At 40.6% G+C, this 17,553-nt stretch overlaps 1 protein-coding gene across 18 annotated transcripts in view; it reads right to left on the reverse strand.

Annotated features, from left to right (window-relative positions):
• The window catches only part of neb (nebulin), a 60,707-nt gene that overhangs the window by 30,277 nt on the left and 12,877 nt on the right, over positions 1 to 17,553 (reverse strand). For all 18 annotated transcript variants that reach the window (XM_084909061.1, XM_084909071.1, XM_084909068.1 and 15 more), the window contains 55 exons: positions 17,172 to 17,483; positions 16,848 to 17,054; positions 16,644 to 16,748; positions 16,435 to 16,542; positions 16,037 to 16,348; positions 15,700 to 15,906; positions 15,515 to 15,619; positions 15,284 to 15,391; positions 14,881 to 15,192; positions 14,552 to 14,758; positions 14,344 to 14,448; positions 14,075 to 14,182; positions 13,670 to 13,981; positions 13,361 to 13,567; positions 13,149 to 13,253; positions 12,946 to 13,053; positions 12,541 to 12,852; positions 12,241 to 12,447; positions 11,423 to 11,527; positions 11,183 to 11,290; positions 10,772 to 11,083; positions 10,429 to 10,632; positions 10,190 to 10,294; positions 9,987 to 10,094; positions 9,479 to 9,790; positions 9,143 to 9,346; positions 8,894 to 8,998; positions 8,588 to 8,695; positions 8,195 to 8,506; positions 7,887 to 8,090; positions 7,649 to 7,753; positions 7,446 to 7,553; positions 6,941 to 7,252; positions 6,644 to 6,847; positions 6,441 to 6,545; positions 6,020 to 6,127; positions 5,604 to 5,915; positions 5,307 to 5,510; positions 5,102 to 5,206; positions 4,688 to 4,795; positions 4,285 to 4,596; positions 3,979 to 4,182; positions 3,702 to 3,806; positions 3,459 to 3,566; positions 3,029 to 3,340; positions 2,614 to 2,817; positions 2,368 to 2,472; positions 2,138 to 2,245; positions 1,725 to 2,036; positions 1,327 to 1,431; positions 1,140 to 1,238; positions 909 to 1,010; positions 686 to 793; positions 278 to 589; positions 76 to 180 (listed from right to left, as the gene is read on the reverse strand). In XM_084909061.1, the coding sequence (XP_084765187.1) occupies positions 76 to 180; positions 278 to 589; positions 686 to 793; positions 909 to 1,010; positions 1,140 to 1,238; positions 1,327 to 1,431; positions 1,725 to 2,036; positions 2,138 to 2,245; positions 2,368 to 2,472; positions 2,614 to 2,817; positions 3,029 to 3,340; positions 3,459 to 3,566; positions 3,702 to 3,806; positions 3,979 to 4,182; positions 4,285 to 4,596; positions 4,688 to 4,795; positions 5,102 to 5,206; positions 5,307 to 5,510; positions 5,604 to 5,915; positions 6,020 to 6,127; positions 6,441 to 6,545; positions 6,644 to 6,847; positions 6,941 to 7,252; positions 7,446 to 7,553; positions 7,649 to 7,753; positions 7,887 to 8,090; positions 8,195 to 8,506; positions 8,588 to 8,695; positions 8,894 to 8,998; positions 9,143 to 9,346; positions 9,479 to 9,790; positions 9,987 to 10,094; positions 10,190 to 10,294; positions 10,429 to 10,632; positions 10,772 to 11,083; positions 11,183 to 11,290; positions 11,423 to 11,527; positions 12,241 to 12,447; positions 12,541 to 12,852; positions 12,946 to 13,053; positions 13,149 to 13,253; positions 13,361 to 13,567; positions 13,670 to 13,981; positions 14,075 to 14,182; positions 14,344 to 14,448; positions 14,552 to 14,758; positions 14,881 to 15,192; positions 15,284 to 15,391; positions 15,515 to 15,619; positions 15,700 to 15,906; positions 16,037 to 16,348; positions 16,435 to 16,542; positions 16,644 to 16,748; positions 16,848 to 17,054; positions 17,172 to 17,483 (9,906 nt within the window). The remainder of the gene's footprint in view (positions 1 to 75; positions 181 to 277; positions 590 to 685; positions 794 to 908; positions 1,011 to 1,139; positions 1,239 to 1,326; positions 1,432 to 1,724; positions 2,037 to 2,137; positions 2,246 to 2,367; positions 2,473 to 2,613; positions 2,818 to 3,028; positions 3,341 to 3,458; positions 3,567 to 3,701; positions 3,807 to 3,978; positions 4,183 to 4,284; positions 4,597 to 4,687; positions 4,796 to 5,101; positions 5,207 to 5,306; positions 5,511 to 5,603; positions 5,916 to 6,019; positions 6,128 to 6,440; positions 6,546 to 6,643; positions 6,848 to 6,940; positions 7,253 to 7,445; positions 7,554 to 7,648; positions 7,754 to 7,886; positions 8,091 to 8,194; positions 8,507 to 8,587; positions 8,696 to 8,893; positions 8,999 to 9,142; positions 9,347 to 9,478; positions 9,791 to 9,986; positions 10,095 to 10,189; positions 10,295 to 10,428; positions 10,633 to 10,771; positions 11,084 to 11,182; positions 11,291 to 11,422; positions 11,528 to 12,240; positions 12,448 to 12,540; positions 12,853 to 12,945; positions 13,054 to 13,148; positions 13,254 to 13,360; positions 13,568 to 13,669; positions 13,982 to 14,074; positions 14,183 to 14,343; positions 14,449 to 14,551; positions 14,759 to 14,880; positions 15,193 to 15,283; positions 15,392 to 15,514; positions 15,620 to 15,699; positions 15,907 to 16,036; positions 16,349 to 16,434; positions 16,543 to 16,643; positions 16,749 to 16,847; positions 17,055 to 17,171; positions 17,484 to 17,553) is intronic.

Here is a 17,553-nt window from a genome sequence, read left to right on the forward strand (position 1 = left end):
ACACAATGACTCAACATGTGATTAAAAAAACCAACTGAAAAAGAGGCTGAATGTCATGTAATGCAGTAAACATACATCATTGAGAATCTCCTGGGCCTTCTTGACCTTCACATGTTCAACAGAGTCAGCTGCTACCCAGCCACAGCCTCGGAGCCATTCCAGATCTGACTTATAGACGTGCTAGAGATCGAAAGCAAGATGCATGTTAGGAAGTCAAGACAGAAGTTTCTGTCAGATTATTATGTCAATATGATTAATAGTTACAAATGTGCTTTACATCGCTTTGCAGATCATAGGCTTTGCGAGCCTGGATAACATCGTTCTGGTCTGGCAGGCACGTCCACTGGTGCAGGCGAGTTCTGTAGTTGTCGTCGTTGACCTGGATCTGGCATTTCTTCGCCAGTTCAAACTGCAGCATGTCCACTGGCAGGTTGAACTTGGTCTTGGACTTGTTGAAGTCCTTCTTGTACAGAGCATCACTGGCGATCTTGGCTGAGTTCAGAGCCAGCATGAGCAGAGGGTCGTCTTGGATGCTGAGAGCACCAATGTGGTGACCGACCTGCTTACGGTATCCCTCCAGGTATTTATGCTACAAGACAGGCAAAAAAAAGAAAGAACTTATTTTTACCACATTATTAAGTTGTCAGTTAAATCAAACCTGATTAAATTTTATCCTACTACTTACTTTGCTTTGCACTTTAGTTGTCTGGATGCACTGCTTGATTGGTACAGCATCTGGAGGCATGAAGTATCCTGTAGCTTTGACCTTATCCCATTCTTTGGTGTACAGTTTCTACAAAAGATAATGTATCACTTATTTTGCTAATAATAAAGCAGGAACTGCACAAGGCTGAAATTTGCTGAGTTAAAATATGCAGAAAATGCGTCATATATGCCATCAGTCTTACCGGGTGAACATTCTTCGCCACTTCTCTGGCTGTGGCAAGAGATGGTGTGTCCACCAATGAGTACTTGGTCTTGTCCTGGTGCCAGGCCTCACGATATTTAGCCTGAGCAAAGTGGGAGATCAAAATTCAGCTACCTGGAATTTGCCACTAGCATTATTTTGCCACACGGTTCACATTAAGAACAAAAAGTCAAAACCAAGCAGCATTTTGATGACAGACAATCATCCCCACCTCATTCAGGACTTCAGCAGCATTCCTGGCACGGACTAAGTCAATTCTGTCAGCTGGAACCATGAATTGCTGTTTATCCAACTTGATCCGATAGCCTCTCTATACAAGAAAGAAATGGAAAAAACTATTCAGTGTGCATACACATACTTTTTATTTGTTTTTAAGTCTTAGTGAGGTACAAACTTACATCAGCCAGGATCTTCTGCGCATGCTTCACCTTCAACACCTCTACGGACTCATGTGGCATCCATCCACATCCACGTATCCACTCCATATCAGCTTTGTAAACAGCCTGAGAAAAGAAAGCAGGCAGATAATTTATGCAACTGTACACTATAGGACAAAAGTTGAAACATTGTAACTGGATGAACTGGACTGAAGAGTGAAAACAATAGTATTAGGGGAAAAACTGTAATGTATTTTATCCACTGTAAAAACAGTAAAAAGTGTATTTGGCTGCCGAATGAGTAAAACGAGTAAAAGGATTTACATTTAATAAATGTTTATGATCTGTTCTCTACTTTCTGACTACACTGACACTTTTGATTGGTAGAATACTACCCACATGTGCAACTATAAACTTACATCACTCTGGAGATCGTAGGCCTTTCTGGCCTGGACCACATCATTGGAGTCTGGCAGGCACGTCCACTGGTGCAGGTGAGTTCTATAGTTGAAGTCGTTGACTTGGATCTGGCATTTCTTGGCCAGTTCCAGATTGAGCATGTCCACTGGCAGGTTGAACTTGGTCTTGGACTTGTTGAAGTCCTTTTTGTACAGAACATCACTGGCGATCTTGCCTGAGTTCAGAGCCAGCACGATTAGAGGGTCGTCTTGGACACTGAGAGCCCCAATGTGGTGACCGACCTGTTTTCGGTATCCCGTCTTGTACTTGTACTAAAGGGAGCAGAAATTAAAGGTTAATGCAAGTAGGACTAGACGTAGTCAGCAAGTAGATCATTTATTAATGTTAATTTTGTTTTGTTTTTTTAACTTACATCACTGCTAATATCTCTGGAAGCTTTAGCCTTTAGCACAGAGATAGCATCCTCCTTGATATGGTAGGCTCCTGCTTTCTGGTCATCCCATGCCTTTGTGTACAATTTCTGCACAGAACAAGAAATAAAGTTTTAAAAAAATCAACAAATAAATCAACAAAAATCAACAAAGGATGCGTCTGCACAGACAAGTTAAAAAGTAAACGCTGGTAAAGTAAACGCAAACGTACATTGCTGATATTAACAGCGTTGGCCTTGGCGAGTTCAAAGGTGGGGGTGTCGGGTGGCACATGAATGGTGAGCTTGTCTTTATCCCAGACTTCCCTATATTTCCTCTGTCAGAGATAAAAAAGAAAAACATTAACTGCTTCATCTTATCCACTTCATCTTATCCACTTGAATAGATATTTTTATCAAATATTTGGGTTTCACAATTTTAAAAAAAATCCAAGAAACTACAGAAAGATGTTACTCACATCACTGAGGTTTTCAGCATTTTGCTTGGACAAGACAATAGCTGGGAGGTCAACGACACTGGTGAACTTGACCGTACTTGGGTGTTGGCGGTAGAGCCTTTCATTGAGGACAGTCTGGGCATGCTTCACTTTGACAACATCTATACAGTCATGAGGTGACCAACCGCATCCCCTGAGCCACTCCAGATCAGCTTTGTACACAGCCTACAAACACAAAAATCAGTTTGAACTTAATTAAATACAGAATTTGTTCATGTATGGTTTGAATTTGACAAACTGTGGGATGACTCAAAATGGATGTAAAAAGGTCTATTTAATCAGTTAGAGACAGATAGAGGCTTAAATGTTCTGAAAATAATTGAACAATCGATTAAAATCCAAAAAAGTGCTTTCTACAACACCAGCATGTACTTACATCACTCTGCAAATCATAGACTTTTCTAGCCTGCACAACATCATTGGAGTCTGGCAGGCACGTCCACTGGTGCAGGTAAGTTCTGTAGTTGAAGTCGTTGACTTGGATCTGGCATTTCTTGGCCAGTTCAATTGTCAGCATATCTACTGGGAGGTGGAACTTGGTCTTGGTCTTGTTAAAGTCTTTCTTATAGACATTGTCGCTGACAATCTTCCCTGCATTAGCGGCCAGCATAATTAGTGGATCATCTTTCACACTGAGAGCACCGATGTGATGGCCACACTGCCTGCGGAAACCAGCCTTGTATTTGTACTGAAAATATGGATAGAAATAATGCATCAGTTTCAAAATAAATTCAAAAATAACCCTACATTTACTGTGGTGAAGCAACAAAAAGACAAACTGGAGCAAGTGGGAAACATAAACTTACATCACTGATGATGTCTCTGGAAGCCTTGGCTGATATAACAGAGATTGCATCCTTGGGAAGGTAGTAGCCTTTGTTGATCATTTCCATATAGCCTTCACGATAAAATTTCTGGAGATAAAAGAATAATGCTTTTAGGGTCTCATGTTCTATACACTGTAATACAAAGAGCAGTACCTATGAAAACATAATCATTTGTACCATGCTAACATGTTGTAAAACCTATGCAAGAAGAGACTGTATTACCAGACTGGTGTTGAGTTTATTCTGCTGGGCCAAGACGATCTCTGGGGTGTCAGGCATTACATGAATGTTGGTCTTATCATTCTCCCAGGCAGCAATGTAGGCTTTCTGTAAAAAGCAGATTAATATACTCAGTATACATAAAATGACTCAAAGCCCTACAAAATAAAAAGTTAGTTTCATTGGTGTGACACAAAAATAACCTCATATACTTTTGATGCACTACTTTTAAAGACCTGGCTCCCACAGAACAATAATGGATAAGATGTGCTATCTGTACCTTGTCCATAACCTGGGCATTGGCCTGAGCAAGGGCATATGGCATGTCAGCTGTATTAGCAGTGAACTTGAAGTTGCTGGGATGCTGACGATACTTTCTCTCACTCAGAATCTCTGCCGCTTTCTTGGCTTTCTCCACATCAATTGAACCAATTGGCACCCATCCCATTCCCTTGATCCATTCCATATCAGCCTTATACACAGCCTGCAAGCCGAAGGAGAAGAAGAACCACAGGTCACAGCTACAGATAAGCCACAGAAGACAGAGACTGGAGCTAATATTCAGCAAAAAGTGATAAGTGCTCACATCACTCTGCAGGTCATAAGCCTTTCTGGCCTGAACCACATCATTGGAGTCTGGCAGGCACGTCCAGTTGTGCAGGTGAGTTCTGTAGTTGAAGTCGTTGACTTGGATCTGGCATTTCTTGGCCAGTTCCAGATTGAGCATGTCCACTGGCAGGTGGAACTTGGTCTTGGACTTGTTGAAGTCCTTCTTGTACAAAACATCACTGGCGATCTTGCCCGAATTCAAAGCCAACACAATTAGAGGGTCGTCCTGGACACTGAGAGCCCCAATGTGGTGACCGACCTGTTTTCGGTATCCCGTCTTGTACTTATACTGTGTGGCGAGCAGGTAGGAAATCAAAGTTAACACAATAAATTTAAGCAAATAAAGTCAATAACAGAGAAGGAAAAACAATGTCACCTACATCGCTGATGATTTCTCTTCCATGTTTGGCAGCAACGACAGAGACAGCATCGGGCTTGAGGTCATAGCCCTTTCTGAAAATATCCTCAACGGCTTCCTTGTATATTTTCTGAAAATAAATAGATACATTTAATCTGGGAATTCTCAAGCTAATTTTAGCAAGTCATATGTTAGCAAGTACACAGAGGACAAACTACTATTCCCTTCAATATGCCACTCTTGTTTTTTTTTTTAAACTTTTCAAGAATCACATATTTATATTTGATAATAATCATTGAATCATTTCAAATGCAAAAATACAAATTGACACATAGGAGAATATTTTTATCTGCACATGAAGAAAAAAAACCCCTAAAAAATCAATTTTATCTACTTGGATTTTATTGTCCTCATCATTTGTGCAGACAAAAAGTACCTTGCTGATGTTGTAAGCATTAGCTTTGGCAAGCAACAGCTCAGGGATGTCAGGGGGCACATGGACCTTAATCTTTTCAGCATCCCAAGCAGCAACGTAGGTTCTCTGTGGTGGGAAACACAAAAGAGAGAATGAAACAGAAAGTGCAAACAAGAGGACTTAACAGAAGGCAAATCAATGGAATTACAAACATAATACACTTTACCTTATTCATGATATCAGCATTTGTTTTGGCTAAGACTAAAGGCATGGAAGTCATGTCGGTCTTATATTTCAGTGTGTCTGGTCTCTGCTTATAGAGGCGGTCGCTGAGAATTTTTGCAGCGTTCTTGGCCTTCAGCACGTCCAGTGATCCAATGGGGATCCATCCAACACCAACAACCTCATCCAAGTCAGCTTTGTATACAGCCTAGAAAAGTATACATGAATTCGAACATCAGAACACAAGAATAGTGACAAAATCAGCAGCATGGTTCACTGAGTATCCCGCAAAAGGACTTACGTCACTCTGGAGATCGTAGGCCTTTCTGGCCTGAACCACATCATTGGAGTCTGGCAGGCACGTCCACTGGTGCAGGTGAGTTCTGTAGTTGAAGTCGTTGACTTGGATCTGGCATTTCTTGGCCAGTTCCAGATTGAGCATGTCCACTGGCAGGTTGAACTTGGTCTTGGACTTGTTGAAGTCCTTCTTGTACAGAGCATCACTGGCAATCTTGGCTGAGTTCAGAGCCAGCATGACGAGGGGGTCGTCGTGGATGCTGCGAGCGCCGATGTGGTGACCGACCTGCTTACGGTATCCTGTCTTGTACTTGTACTGGATAAAATTAGCCGAAAAAAAATTTATGTTACAAGTAGAACAATGCTTAAATTATGTTAAAGTGTCACTAAACAGACACTTGGTACAGTATGACCACTTACGTCACTGATGATTTCCCTGGAGGCCTTAGCAGCCTTTACAGAGATTGCATCCACAGGGAGGAAATAGCCTTTCTTGATAGTTTCTTCATATCCTTGTCTGTATAGTTTCTGCAAAATAAGACATATGCACATTTTTTTAACTAAACTTCAACCTTTACTTTAACTTTCAATGTTCTAGTTTTGGCAACTCATTATAAAGTCATAAGGTTTGCTTAAGGGATCATATTCGCAAAGTCTACTGTAAGAATATCAGTGTCCTAGTAACTCAAGCCAAAGCATTCTGAATGAAGCTTAATGTCTTAATAAGTACACTTAACTCCTAACAGGTATTTTCCATTTTTTTTTAATTATTATAAATATTGAAAATATTTTGAAAGTATTCTTGTTGACATAATAAATCATGCTCTGAAATGATACTAACTTTGCTCATGGTTATTGCATTTTGTTGTGAGAGGACGATCTCAGGAGTGTCAGGTTTAATGTGCAGCGTGGTCTTGTCCTTCTCCCATGCTTCAGTGTAGAGGTGCTGGAAAAAACACAAATAATGCAGCGTTAATTAATGATTCTGACAAAAGTGATAACCAGATAGAAATGGCTTTGAAAGTCTTTAATGAAGAATTCTACCTTGTTCATGGTTAGGGCGTTATTCTTTGCCAGCACAAGATTCATGGCATCTACTGGGCTGGTAAATGGAACTTTGCTGGGATGCTGGCGGTACTTCCTTTCACTCAAAACTTCTGCAGCCTTCTTAGCTTTCTCCACATCAAGTGAGCCAATGGGGACCCAACCCAGGCCCTGGAGCCACTTCAGGTCAGCTTTGTAGACAGCCTGGCATACACGGCAGAACAGCCTTGTGATATACTTTGTAGCACAAACACAGAATTAAAAAGCAACATAAAGAATCATGAAAACAACTATTACATCACTCTGCAGGTCATATGCATGTCTGGCCTGGACCACATCATTGGAGTCTGGCAGGCATGTCCACTGGTGCAGGTGAGTTCTGTAGTTGAAGTCGTTGACTTGGATCTGGCATTTCTTGGCCAGTTCCAGATTGAGCATGTCCACTGGCAGGTGGAACCTGGTCTTGGACTTGTTGAAGTCCTTCTTGTACAGAGCATCACTGGCAATCTTGGCTGAGTTCAGAGCCAGCATGACGAGGGGGTCGTCGTGGATGCTGCGAGCACCGATGTGGTGACCGACCTGCTTACGGTATCCTGTCTTGTACTTGTACTGGATGAAAAATAAAATATTATCATCAATGTCTTTGAAGAGTTTTATACATTGTGTATGATGAATTTTATTGATTATTATTTTCTTATACATTTACATTTTACCAAGCCCTTTACAGTGCCGTATCAAATCTATTATACCTATATCGTACTATTATTTATTCTTATGTAAATAATTCAGATTAAAGACACACATCACTGGCGATGTCCCTGGAAGCTCTCGCTGCAATGACGGAAATGGCATCGTTGCGCAGATCATAGCCCTTCTTCTTGGAGTCTTCATATGCCTGCTTGTACTTTTTCTGTAAGGAAACACAATGATCCAACAGATGGAAGTTATATACATTTAAAATTCATAAGTGATGTGAGTCTTTCTACACCACAAATGCCTACATACCACACTGTAGTTAACGTTGTTTGCTTTGGCCAGAAGGACATCCATAGCATCGGGCATGAGATGGATCTTTGTCTTCTCGTTCTCCCAAGCTTCAATGTATGCTTTCTGCAGTAACAAAAACAGATAATGAGCAACTGTTTACATTACTACTTGTAAATGTATATATACATTTTATAATAACTTAATTTAAATACAAAATCCAGTATGGCTGATGTAGATTTCAAATGGGATTTCATACCTTGTTCATAACCTGAGCATTGGCCTTAGCCAGTGCTATGGGCATGTCTTCAGTGGATATTTTAAACTTGTAGTTGCTCGGGTGCTGACGATACTTTCTCTCACTCAGGATCTCACCAGCTTTCTTCACCTTCTCAACATCTAATGAACCTATTGGCACCCAACCAATACCCTGCAAAATCTTCAGATCCTCCTTGTAGACAGCCTTGAGGAAAAAAGGATTTATTATGATTAAAAATATTCTAAAACTGGAAAATATATTTATTAATTAACATGATTATTTTACACCACTGAAATTCAAAGACTCACATCACTCTGCAGGTCATATGCATGTCTGGCCTGAACCACATCATTGGAGTCTGGCAGGCATGTCCACTGGTGCAGGTGAGTTCTGTAGTTGAAGTCGTTGACTTGGATCTGGCATTTCTTGGCCAGTTCCAGATTGAGCATGTCCACTGGCAGGTGGAACCTGGTCTTGGACTTGTTGAAGTCCTTCTTGTACAGAGCATCACTGGCGATCTTGGCTGAGTTCAGAGCCAGCATGAGCAGAGGGTCGTCCTGGATGCTGCGAGCACCGATGTGGTGACCGACCTGCTTACGGTATCCTGTCTTGTACTTGTACTGTGAAAATAATGATTGGAGTTAGCGGGGTCTGATATTTAAATATAAAAGTTTATCATTGTTCAGATCCAGTGAGCTTACATCACTGGCAATGTCCCTGGAAGCTCTGGCTGCAATGATGGATATGGCGTCATTTCGCATATCGTAGCCCTTCTTCTTGGAATCTTCATATGCCTGCTTGTACTTTTTCTGTTCATGATCACAAAAAACAGATTTTAAACATGTAATAAAAACAACAAATAATAGTGTTCAGAATCATGAATACTTAAATACCTGCCTTGACATCTTATCAAGATATTAATGCAATAAATTCAATGATCTGAATTAATTATTCAAAACAAATGTTTAAATTGCTTAAACAGTAAAACGTTTTAATTTCCTACATACCACACTGTAGTTAACATTGTTTGCTTTAGCCAGAAGGACATCCATAGCATCAGGCATGACATGGATCTTTGTCTTCACGTTCTCCCAGGCTTCAATGTATGCTCTCTGTAATCATGGAAAAATGTAAACACTATCAACCATGAAGCTGTGCACAGAATCATTTCTTTACCATGTCAGCATTAGTACTTCACCAAAGTCATTCTGTATTAGTTATACTTTGCTGCATTTTGAGTGTTATTGAATTTTTACCTTGTTCATAACCTGAGCATTGGCCTTAGCCAGTGCTATGGGCATGTCTTCAGTGGATATTTTAAAACCGTATTTGCTCGGGTGCTGACGATACTTTCTCTCACTCAGGATCTCACCAGCTTTCTTCACCTTCTCAACATCTAATGAACCTATTGGCACCCAACCAATACCCTGCAAAATCTTCAGATCCTCCTTGTACACAGCCTAGAAAAAAAGAAAGAAAGTGTTGTGGCAAAAGTTGGCAGATATACAAAAAACTATATGTAGAAATATAGAATATAGAAACTGTGTATATATATATATATATATATATATAAATTATAAATATATACACACATCACTCTGCAGGTCATATGCATGTCTGGCCTGAACCACATCATTAGAGTCTGGCAGGCACGTCCACTGGTGCAGGTGAGTTCTGTAGTTGAAGTCGTTGACTTGGATCTGGCATTTCTTGGCCAGTTCCAGATTGAGCATGTCCACTGGCAGGTGGAACCTGGTCTTGGACTTGTTGAAGTCCTTCTTGTACAGAGCATCACTGGCAATCTTGGCTGAGTTCAGAGCCAGCATGAGCAGAGGGTCGTCCTGGATGCTGCGAGCACCGATGTGGTGACCGACCTGCTTACGGTATCCTGTCTTGTACTTGTACTGGATGAAAAATAAAATAATATCATCACTGCCTTTAAACAGTTTTATACATGCTGTACAATGGGTTTTATTTTTAAAAAATTCATGTATGCATTAATAAGCCCTATAAATCAATATCAAAACTAATATATTTGCACTATTATTATGATACAATTATTATATTTTTTTATGTAAATAATTCAGATTAAAGACACACATCACTGGCAATGTCCCTGGAAGCTCTCGCCGCAATGATGGAAATGGCATCGTTGCGCAGATCATAGCCCTTCTTCTTGGAGTCTTCATATGCCTGCTTGTACTTTTTCTGTAAGGAAACACAATGATCCAACAGATGGAAGTTATATACATTTAAAATTCATAAGTGATGTGAGTCTTTCTACACCACAAATGCCTACATACCACACTGTAGTTAACATTGTTTGCTTTGGCCAGAAGGACATCCATAGCATCGGGCATGACATGGATCTTTGTCTTCTCGTTCTCCCAGGTTTCAATGTATGCTTTCTGCAGTAACAAAAATGAAAAAAAAAAAAAGACAAAAAGTACTTACATTGTGACCTCTGTGTGAATTTTACAATAACTTAATTTACATACAACATCCAGTATGGCTGATGGAGGTTTTAAATGGGATTTCATACCTTATTCATAACCTGAGCATTGGCCTTAGCCAGTGCTATGGGCATGTCTTCAGTGGATATTTTAAACTTGTAGTTGCTCGGGTGCTGACGATACTTTTTCTCACTCAGGATCTCACCAGCTTTCTTCACCTTCTCAACATCTAATGAACCTATTGGCACCCAACCAATACCCTGCAGCATCTTCAGATCCTCCTTGTAAACAGCCTGGAAGAAAAAACAAAAACCAAGAATGATTTGCAATGGTTGAATCTGGTGGACAACAAAAATGATATATAGTAAAAAAAAACACGAGTCCTGCAATATAATAATATTATCATAATATAAATTATTAAAATATACTCACATCACTTTGTATGTTATACGCATGTCTGGCCTGGACCACATCATTGGAGTCTGGCAGGCACGTCCAGTTGTGCAGTCGGGTGATGTAGTTGAAATGGTTGACTTGGATCTGGTTCTTCTTGGCCAGTTCAAAGGCCATCATGTCCACTGGTAGGTGGAACTTGGTCTTGGACTTGTTGAAGTCCTTCTTGTACAGAGCATCACTGGCAATCTTGGCTGAGTTCAGAGCCAGCATGAGCAGAGGGTCGTCCTGGATGCTGCGAGCACCGATGTGGTGACCCACTTGCTTACGGTATCCTGTCTTGTACTTGTACTAAAAAAGCAATAGTGTGACGTTTAGTCACCAAACAGCATATTAGAATAAATATTCACATAAAGTAATACAGTAAAGAGAATATAAACTGACACTTACATCACTAGCAATTGTAGTGGAGGCTTTAGCAGCTTGGACGGCAATGGCATCGCTACGAAGATTATGGCCCTTCTTCTTGGATAGTTCATGATCCAACTTGTACAGTTTCTATAGCAAGAAATAGTGTCAACAAGGAAACCATGTCTACCTTCAAATGGAGATGCTAATAGTATTAGTGTAATTGTTTCCCTAACTGTCATCCATATCATTACAGACAGGAAACTGCATATTATACGATACCTCACTGTAGTTCTTCCTGTTTTCCCGTGCCAGAACAATGCCCATTGCATCAGGCATGACATGGATTGAAGTCTTGTCTTTTTCCCAGGCTTTGATGTAGGATTGCTAAAGAAGCAAAATGTAATTATCGGCTTCACATAAAATAAAAAGTACTTTTCAGTTATATTCATGACCAGTGTTGGGAAGGTTACTTTTAAAATGTATTCCACTACAGATTACATGCCCCAAAATGTATTTTGTAACGTATTCCAATACGTTACTCAATGAGAGTAACGTATTCTGAATACTTTGGATTACTTAATATATTATCATGCTTTTTACAACTATATGAATGTACTATTGCTGTGTGATTTATTACTATTACTGAAGGTTACTCGCCATACCAATACCAACTAGATTTTTAAATCTTAATATAAAATGAGTAACAGTAGGTGAACATTAGGTACTTTTTGCAGCGATCTCGTATAGAAAACTGTTCCGCGCATATATAAAACAGGTCCGCGGCTCCGAACCGTAGTAAAGGGTAACATGTGCCGTGAGATTGAGACACGGTCATTAGAGCCTCTTAATGCGTGTTTTGTTTGGGTTTCCACCGGCGTGGAATTACCAGAAATATAGAGTTCATAGTCTTATGAAACAGGAAAGTACCGCCGTGTAATCCATTAATTTCAACAAAGTAACTGTATTCTGAATACCACCTTTTTAAACGGTAACTGTAACGGAATACAGTTACTCATATTTTGTATTTTAAATACGTAACGGTGGTACATGTATTCCGTTACTCCCCAACACTGTTCATGACAGATTCTCTTCTGTACCTTATCCATAATCTGGTTGTTGGCAGTGGCCAGTGTCAAGTCCATAGAGTGCATATCTTTGGTGAATTTGAAGTTGCTAGGAGGCTGACGGTACAGTTTCTCATTGAGGGCCTTCCCTGCTGATTTTACTTTCTCAACATCCAGCGATCCAATAGGGACCCATCCTATTCCTTTGATGTAGTGCTCATACTCACTCTTGTACTGGTTCTGCGGGGAATACACAAATGTTTATTTCACAGTGCAGCACAATAATGGTAGCAATCATGTAAAATTGTTATCTGTTCAAACTTTTATACATACATCACTGGCAATAAACTGCATGTTACGAACAAGTTCCAGGTTCATGGCATCAGGCAGGAGAGCATTAGTGTGCTGAATGTGTCTGTATCCAGCCATAGTCTGAGCAGCAGAAGCCTGCTTGGCATGGACCACACTGAGCATGTCCACTGGGGAGTGATACTTCAGCTTGGCCTTGTGGTAGTCCTTCTTGTAGTTCTTGTCACTCTGCATCTTTGCCAACTCCATGTAGTGAACCAGCAGAGGATCATCCTGGAGGCTGCGGAAGCCAACATGGTGGCCTCTCGCCTTCTCATAAGCCAATTTGTACTTGTACTGTAATAATAAATACACACTTGGTCAGCATGTGTGATGGGCTGTAGGAAATAAACCCCTTGACTTGCTACATTTACTTTATTTTCTACTTACGTTGCTGGCAATGGTGGTGCCAGCCTTGGCAGCCAGAATGGGGATAGCATCTGCTTTGAGGTTGTAGCCTTTATTAGCCATCTCCACAACACCAGCTTTGTAAAGTTTCTGAAATTACATACGACTAAGGTAAGTGATTTGCATTAACAGCCTAATAAATAACAAGACTCAGTAGGTTTATTAATTTGACGGATTCCCCTTACATTGCTCATATTGAGGGCATTAGCCTTTGCAAGGAGAATCTCAGGAGCATCTGGCATAATATGAACAGTCAGTTTGTCCTTTTCCCATGCTGCAGTGTATGCTTTCTGCAAGAAAAAAGCATTAGAAAAATGAAATAATAGTGTCAGTTCTGAACAATGTTTTTGGCAATATTGTGTGGCTTTGTTCTCCAATTAAAGTTAAAAGATTTCACCTTGTTCATGATCTGATTGTTGGCAGTAGCCAGAGTCAAGTCCATAGAGTCCATCAGCTTGCTGTACTTGAGGTTGGATGGATGAGTGCGGTATTTCTTTTCACTAAGAATTTGACCGCCAACTTTAGCAGTCTCAACTGAAAGTGATCCAATAGGGACCCATCCTATTCCTTTGATGTAGTGCTCATACTCACTCTTGTACTGGTTCTGAGGGGAATACACAATTGTTTTTTCACAGTGCAGCACAGCTATGCACAATAAGGGCAGTAACTGTGTAAAATTGTCATCTATTCAAATTGTTATACATACATCACTAGCAATGAGCTGCATGTTACGAGCAAGTTCCAGGTTTATGGCATCAGGCAGGAGAGCATTAGTGTGCTGAATGTGTCTGTATCCAGCCATAGTCTGAGCAGCAGAAGCCTGCTTGGCATGGACCACACTGAGCATGTCCACTGGGGAGTGATACTTCAGCTTGGCCTTGTGGTAGTCCTTCTTGTAGTTCTTGTCACTCTGCATCTTTGCCACTTGCATGTAGTGAACCAGCAGAGGATCATCCTGCAGGCTGCGGAAGCCAACATGGTGGCCTCTCGCCTTCTCATAAGCCAATTTGTACTTGAACTGTAACAATAAATGTGCACTTGGTCAGCATCTGTAATGGGCTGTAGGAAATAAACTCCTTAACTTGCTAGATTTGCTTTATTGTCTACTTACGTTGCTGGCAATGGTGGTGCCAGCCTTGGCAGCCAGAATGGGGATAGCATCTGCTTTGAGGTTGTAGCCTTTATTAGCCATCTCCACAACACCAGCTTTGTAAAGTTTCTGTGAAAACATATACAATGACAGAAAGGTCACGCTACAGTTAAGGATCATACATATATTATATAGCCATGGCTTACAGCATAATGGTTAGATAAGATATAGATGTTAAATCATATAAATAATTGAATAAATAATAATAAATATAATTTGTAATGCCTTACATTGCTCATGTTCAGAGCATTAGCCTTCGCCAGCAGAATCTCAGGAGCGTCTGGCATGACATGGGTGGTCACTTTGTCCTTCTCCCAGGCTGCGGTGTATGCTTTCTGTAGGTCAAGAAATCAGTGAAAGGGGTCATTCACAATTTTTATCACGAACAAGACTATCTCTATTTTGTGACCCTATGCAACACATCTGAAAATACTGCACCTTGTTCATGATCTGGTTGTTGGCACTAGCCAAAGCCAAGTCCATGGAGTCCATCAGTTTGCTAAACTTGAAATTTGATGGATGAGTGCGGTACTTATTTTCACTCTGAATCTGACCGCCAACCTTGGCAGTTTCAACAGCAAGCGAGCCAATAGGGACCCATCCAATGCCTTTGACAAAGTTATTCCAGTCAGATTTGTAATCATTCTGGAAAAAAAAGTCATGACGCAAATTAGTTCCAAAGTAAAGATTAATGATCTTTTGTAATTCAAATCTGGTTTTGATTATTTTTTAAAAAAGGCATGCATATGACTATCATTGCTACTTACATCACTTGACTGGAGGTTCATGGTTCGACACAGCCGCAGTTGCATGTTGTCAGGGAGAAGCAAGTAGCTGTGAGGGATCTTCTTGTATCCAGCCATTGTCTGAACAGCCGAAGCCTGCTTGGCATGAGCCACACTGAGCATGTCCACTGGGGTGTGATACTTCAGCTTGGCCTTGTGGTAGTCCTTCTTGTAGTTCTTGTCACTCTGCATTCTGGCCACCTCCATGTAGTGAACCAGCAGAGGATCATCCTGGAGGCTGCGGAAGCCAACATGGTGACCTCTTGCCTTCTCATAATCTTTTTTGTACTGGACCTAAAGAAAAAAAAAAGAAAAAGTGATGTGTTGATTCTTTCTTTTTTACAGTGAAATTTAGTTAAATTTATTACATGCATTTATTACATACATTGCTGGCAATATGCCTGCCGTGCTTGGCATGGAGGATGGGAATAGCATCAGGCTTCATGTCATATCCCTTGGCAATGTCTTCCACCCACTTGTGCCTGTAATGACTCTGCAAATAAACAGCAAAGTGTTACAACCATTTTTTGCACAACTATGCTCATATACACCTTGAACCTCAAGAAATTGCTATTGCTTCAACTTGCATATTCAGTTAAATAATTTGTGCTCTAACCTCGCTAATAGTCTGGGCATTAAACTTAGCCTGGAGAAACTCGGGGCAGTCAGATGGCAGATGGTAGGTGTGCATGAACTTCTCTCCAGAAGCTTTGTATGTAGTCTAGTCAGAAGAAAGAAACAACAGTGAATGTTTAAAGAATCTCTACATAAGTATCTTCTGTTAAGAAAAGGGATTCTTACGATGTCCATCTGTTTAGTGTTGGCCATAGCCAGAGTCATGTTCATGGCATCGGTCTTGCTTGTATATTTGAAATTACTGGGGTGCTGGCGGTAATTTCTTTCATCCAGTGCAGCTTTAGCGGTTTTGGCTTTTTCAACATCCAGAGAACCAATAGGGACCCATCCTATACCTTTAGAGTAGCTGTTGTAATCTGACTTGTAGACATTCTGTGGGTATTTAGAGAAAATCTAAATTAATCAAAGGTCATAATGAAGTATATACATATATGTAATGCTATATATGTTGTTCCAGGATGAGACCAATATATAAAGATAATAAGATGAAAAGAATACACACGTCACTCTGAATCTCCATCATGTTGCGACACAGCTGCAGGTGCATGTTGTCAGGAAGAAGCAAGAAGCTGTGGGGGATCTTCTTGTATCCAGCCATTGTCTGAACAGCAGAAGCCTGCTTGGCATGAGCCACACTGAGCATGTCCACTGGGGTGTGATACTTCAGCTTGGCCTTGTGGTAGTCCTTCTTGTAGTTCTTGTCACTCTGCATCTTTGCCACTTGCATATAGTGAACCAGCAGAGGATCATCCTGGAGGCTGCGGAAGCCAACGTGGTGGCCCTTTTCTTTCTCATAGGCCAGCTTATACTTGTACTGTATTAAAGAAAATGCAATATAAGTAATATTATTAAATGCATTAACATTTAAAAATTATTATGAAAAGCATAATTCCAGCTTACATTGCTGGCAATGTTTCTTGAAGTTTTGGCTGCTATGATGGGAATGGAATCCTCTTTCATGTGATGTCCTTTGAGCAGATCTTGGCGGTGAGAATAAGTGTAATAATTCTAAACAAAAAGATAATCAGCAATATTGTTACAAAAACATTCACAATTAAATTTCTTTGTATGTTATGTTTCATATGTGCTTAAATCAATCTGCAGCTAACCTGGCTGATGTTGGCAGCATTGTATCTGGCTTGCAGAAATTGGGGGGCATCAGGAGGGAGATTGTAAGTGTGCATGAACTTCTCTCCGCTGGCTTTGTACTCTTTCTGTGTAATTACAGTGAAGGCAAGAATTTATTTCTTCTCTGAAAATGAATAAACTTTAGATATGTAGCATAAGTCATTATTTTGTTTTGTCCTTCTCACCACATTCATGATCTTAGCATTGGTCTTAGCCAGCTCCATGCTCATGGAGTCAGTAGCACTGGTGAACTTGATGGTGTGAGGGTGCTGCCTGTACTTTTTCTCATTCAGAGCTGCTGCTGCCGTTTTGGCTTTTTCAACCTCCAGAGAACCAATTGGAACCCAGCCAATACCCTTGACCGAGGTCTCATAATCCATCTTGTAGTTGTGCTGAGAAATAGAAAAAAACCCAGAAAAACAAGAAACTATTGTCAGACCAAATACCATTTTTAGAGAGTCCATAAGGTTTATATTGCCATTAAGTCACAAGCATTGTTAATAACATACATCGCTGGAATTGTAGTTCATGGTGCGAGCAAGTTGCAGACCCATAGCATCGGGGAGAAGAAAGTATTTATGGTGGTGCTGCTTGTAGCCAATGTAGGTCTGCACTGCTGAAGCATGTTTAGCCTGAACCACACTGAGCATGTCCACTGGGGAGTGATACTTCAGCTTGACTTTGTGGTAGTCCTTCTTGTAGTTCTTGTCACTCTGCATTCTGGCCACCTCCATGTAGTGAACCAGCAGAGGATCGTCCTGGAGGCTGCGGAAGCCAACATGGTGGCCTCTCGCCTTCTCATAAGCCTTTTTGTACTGGACCTAGGAGTTAAAGCACATGGAGCTTCTCTAGTTTTTTATATGTAACAATTATTTAAAAAGTGCAGCAAAT

This window comes from Perissodus microlepis, chromosome 16, assembly GCF_051167445.1.
Source record: "Perissodus microlepis isolate ML-2025 ecotype Zambia chromosome 16, ASM5116744v1, whole genome shotgun sequence".
Lineage (NCBI taxonomy): Eukaryota > Metazoa > Chordata > Actinopteri > Cichliformes > Cichlidae > Perissodus > Perissodus microlepis.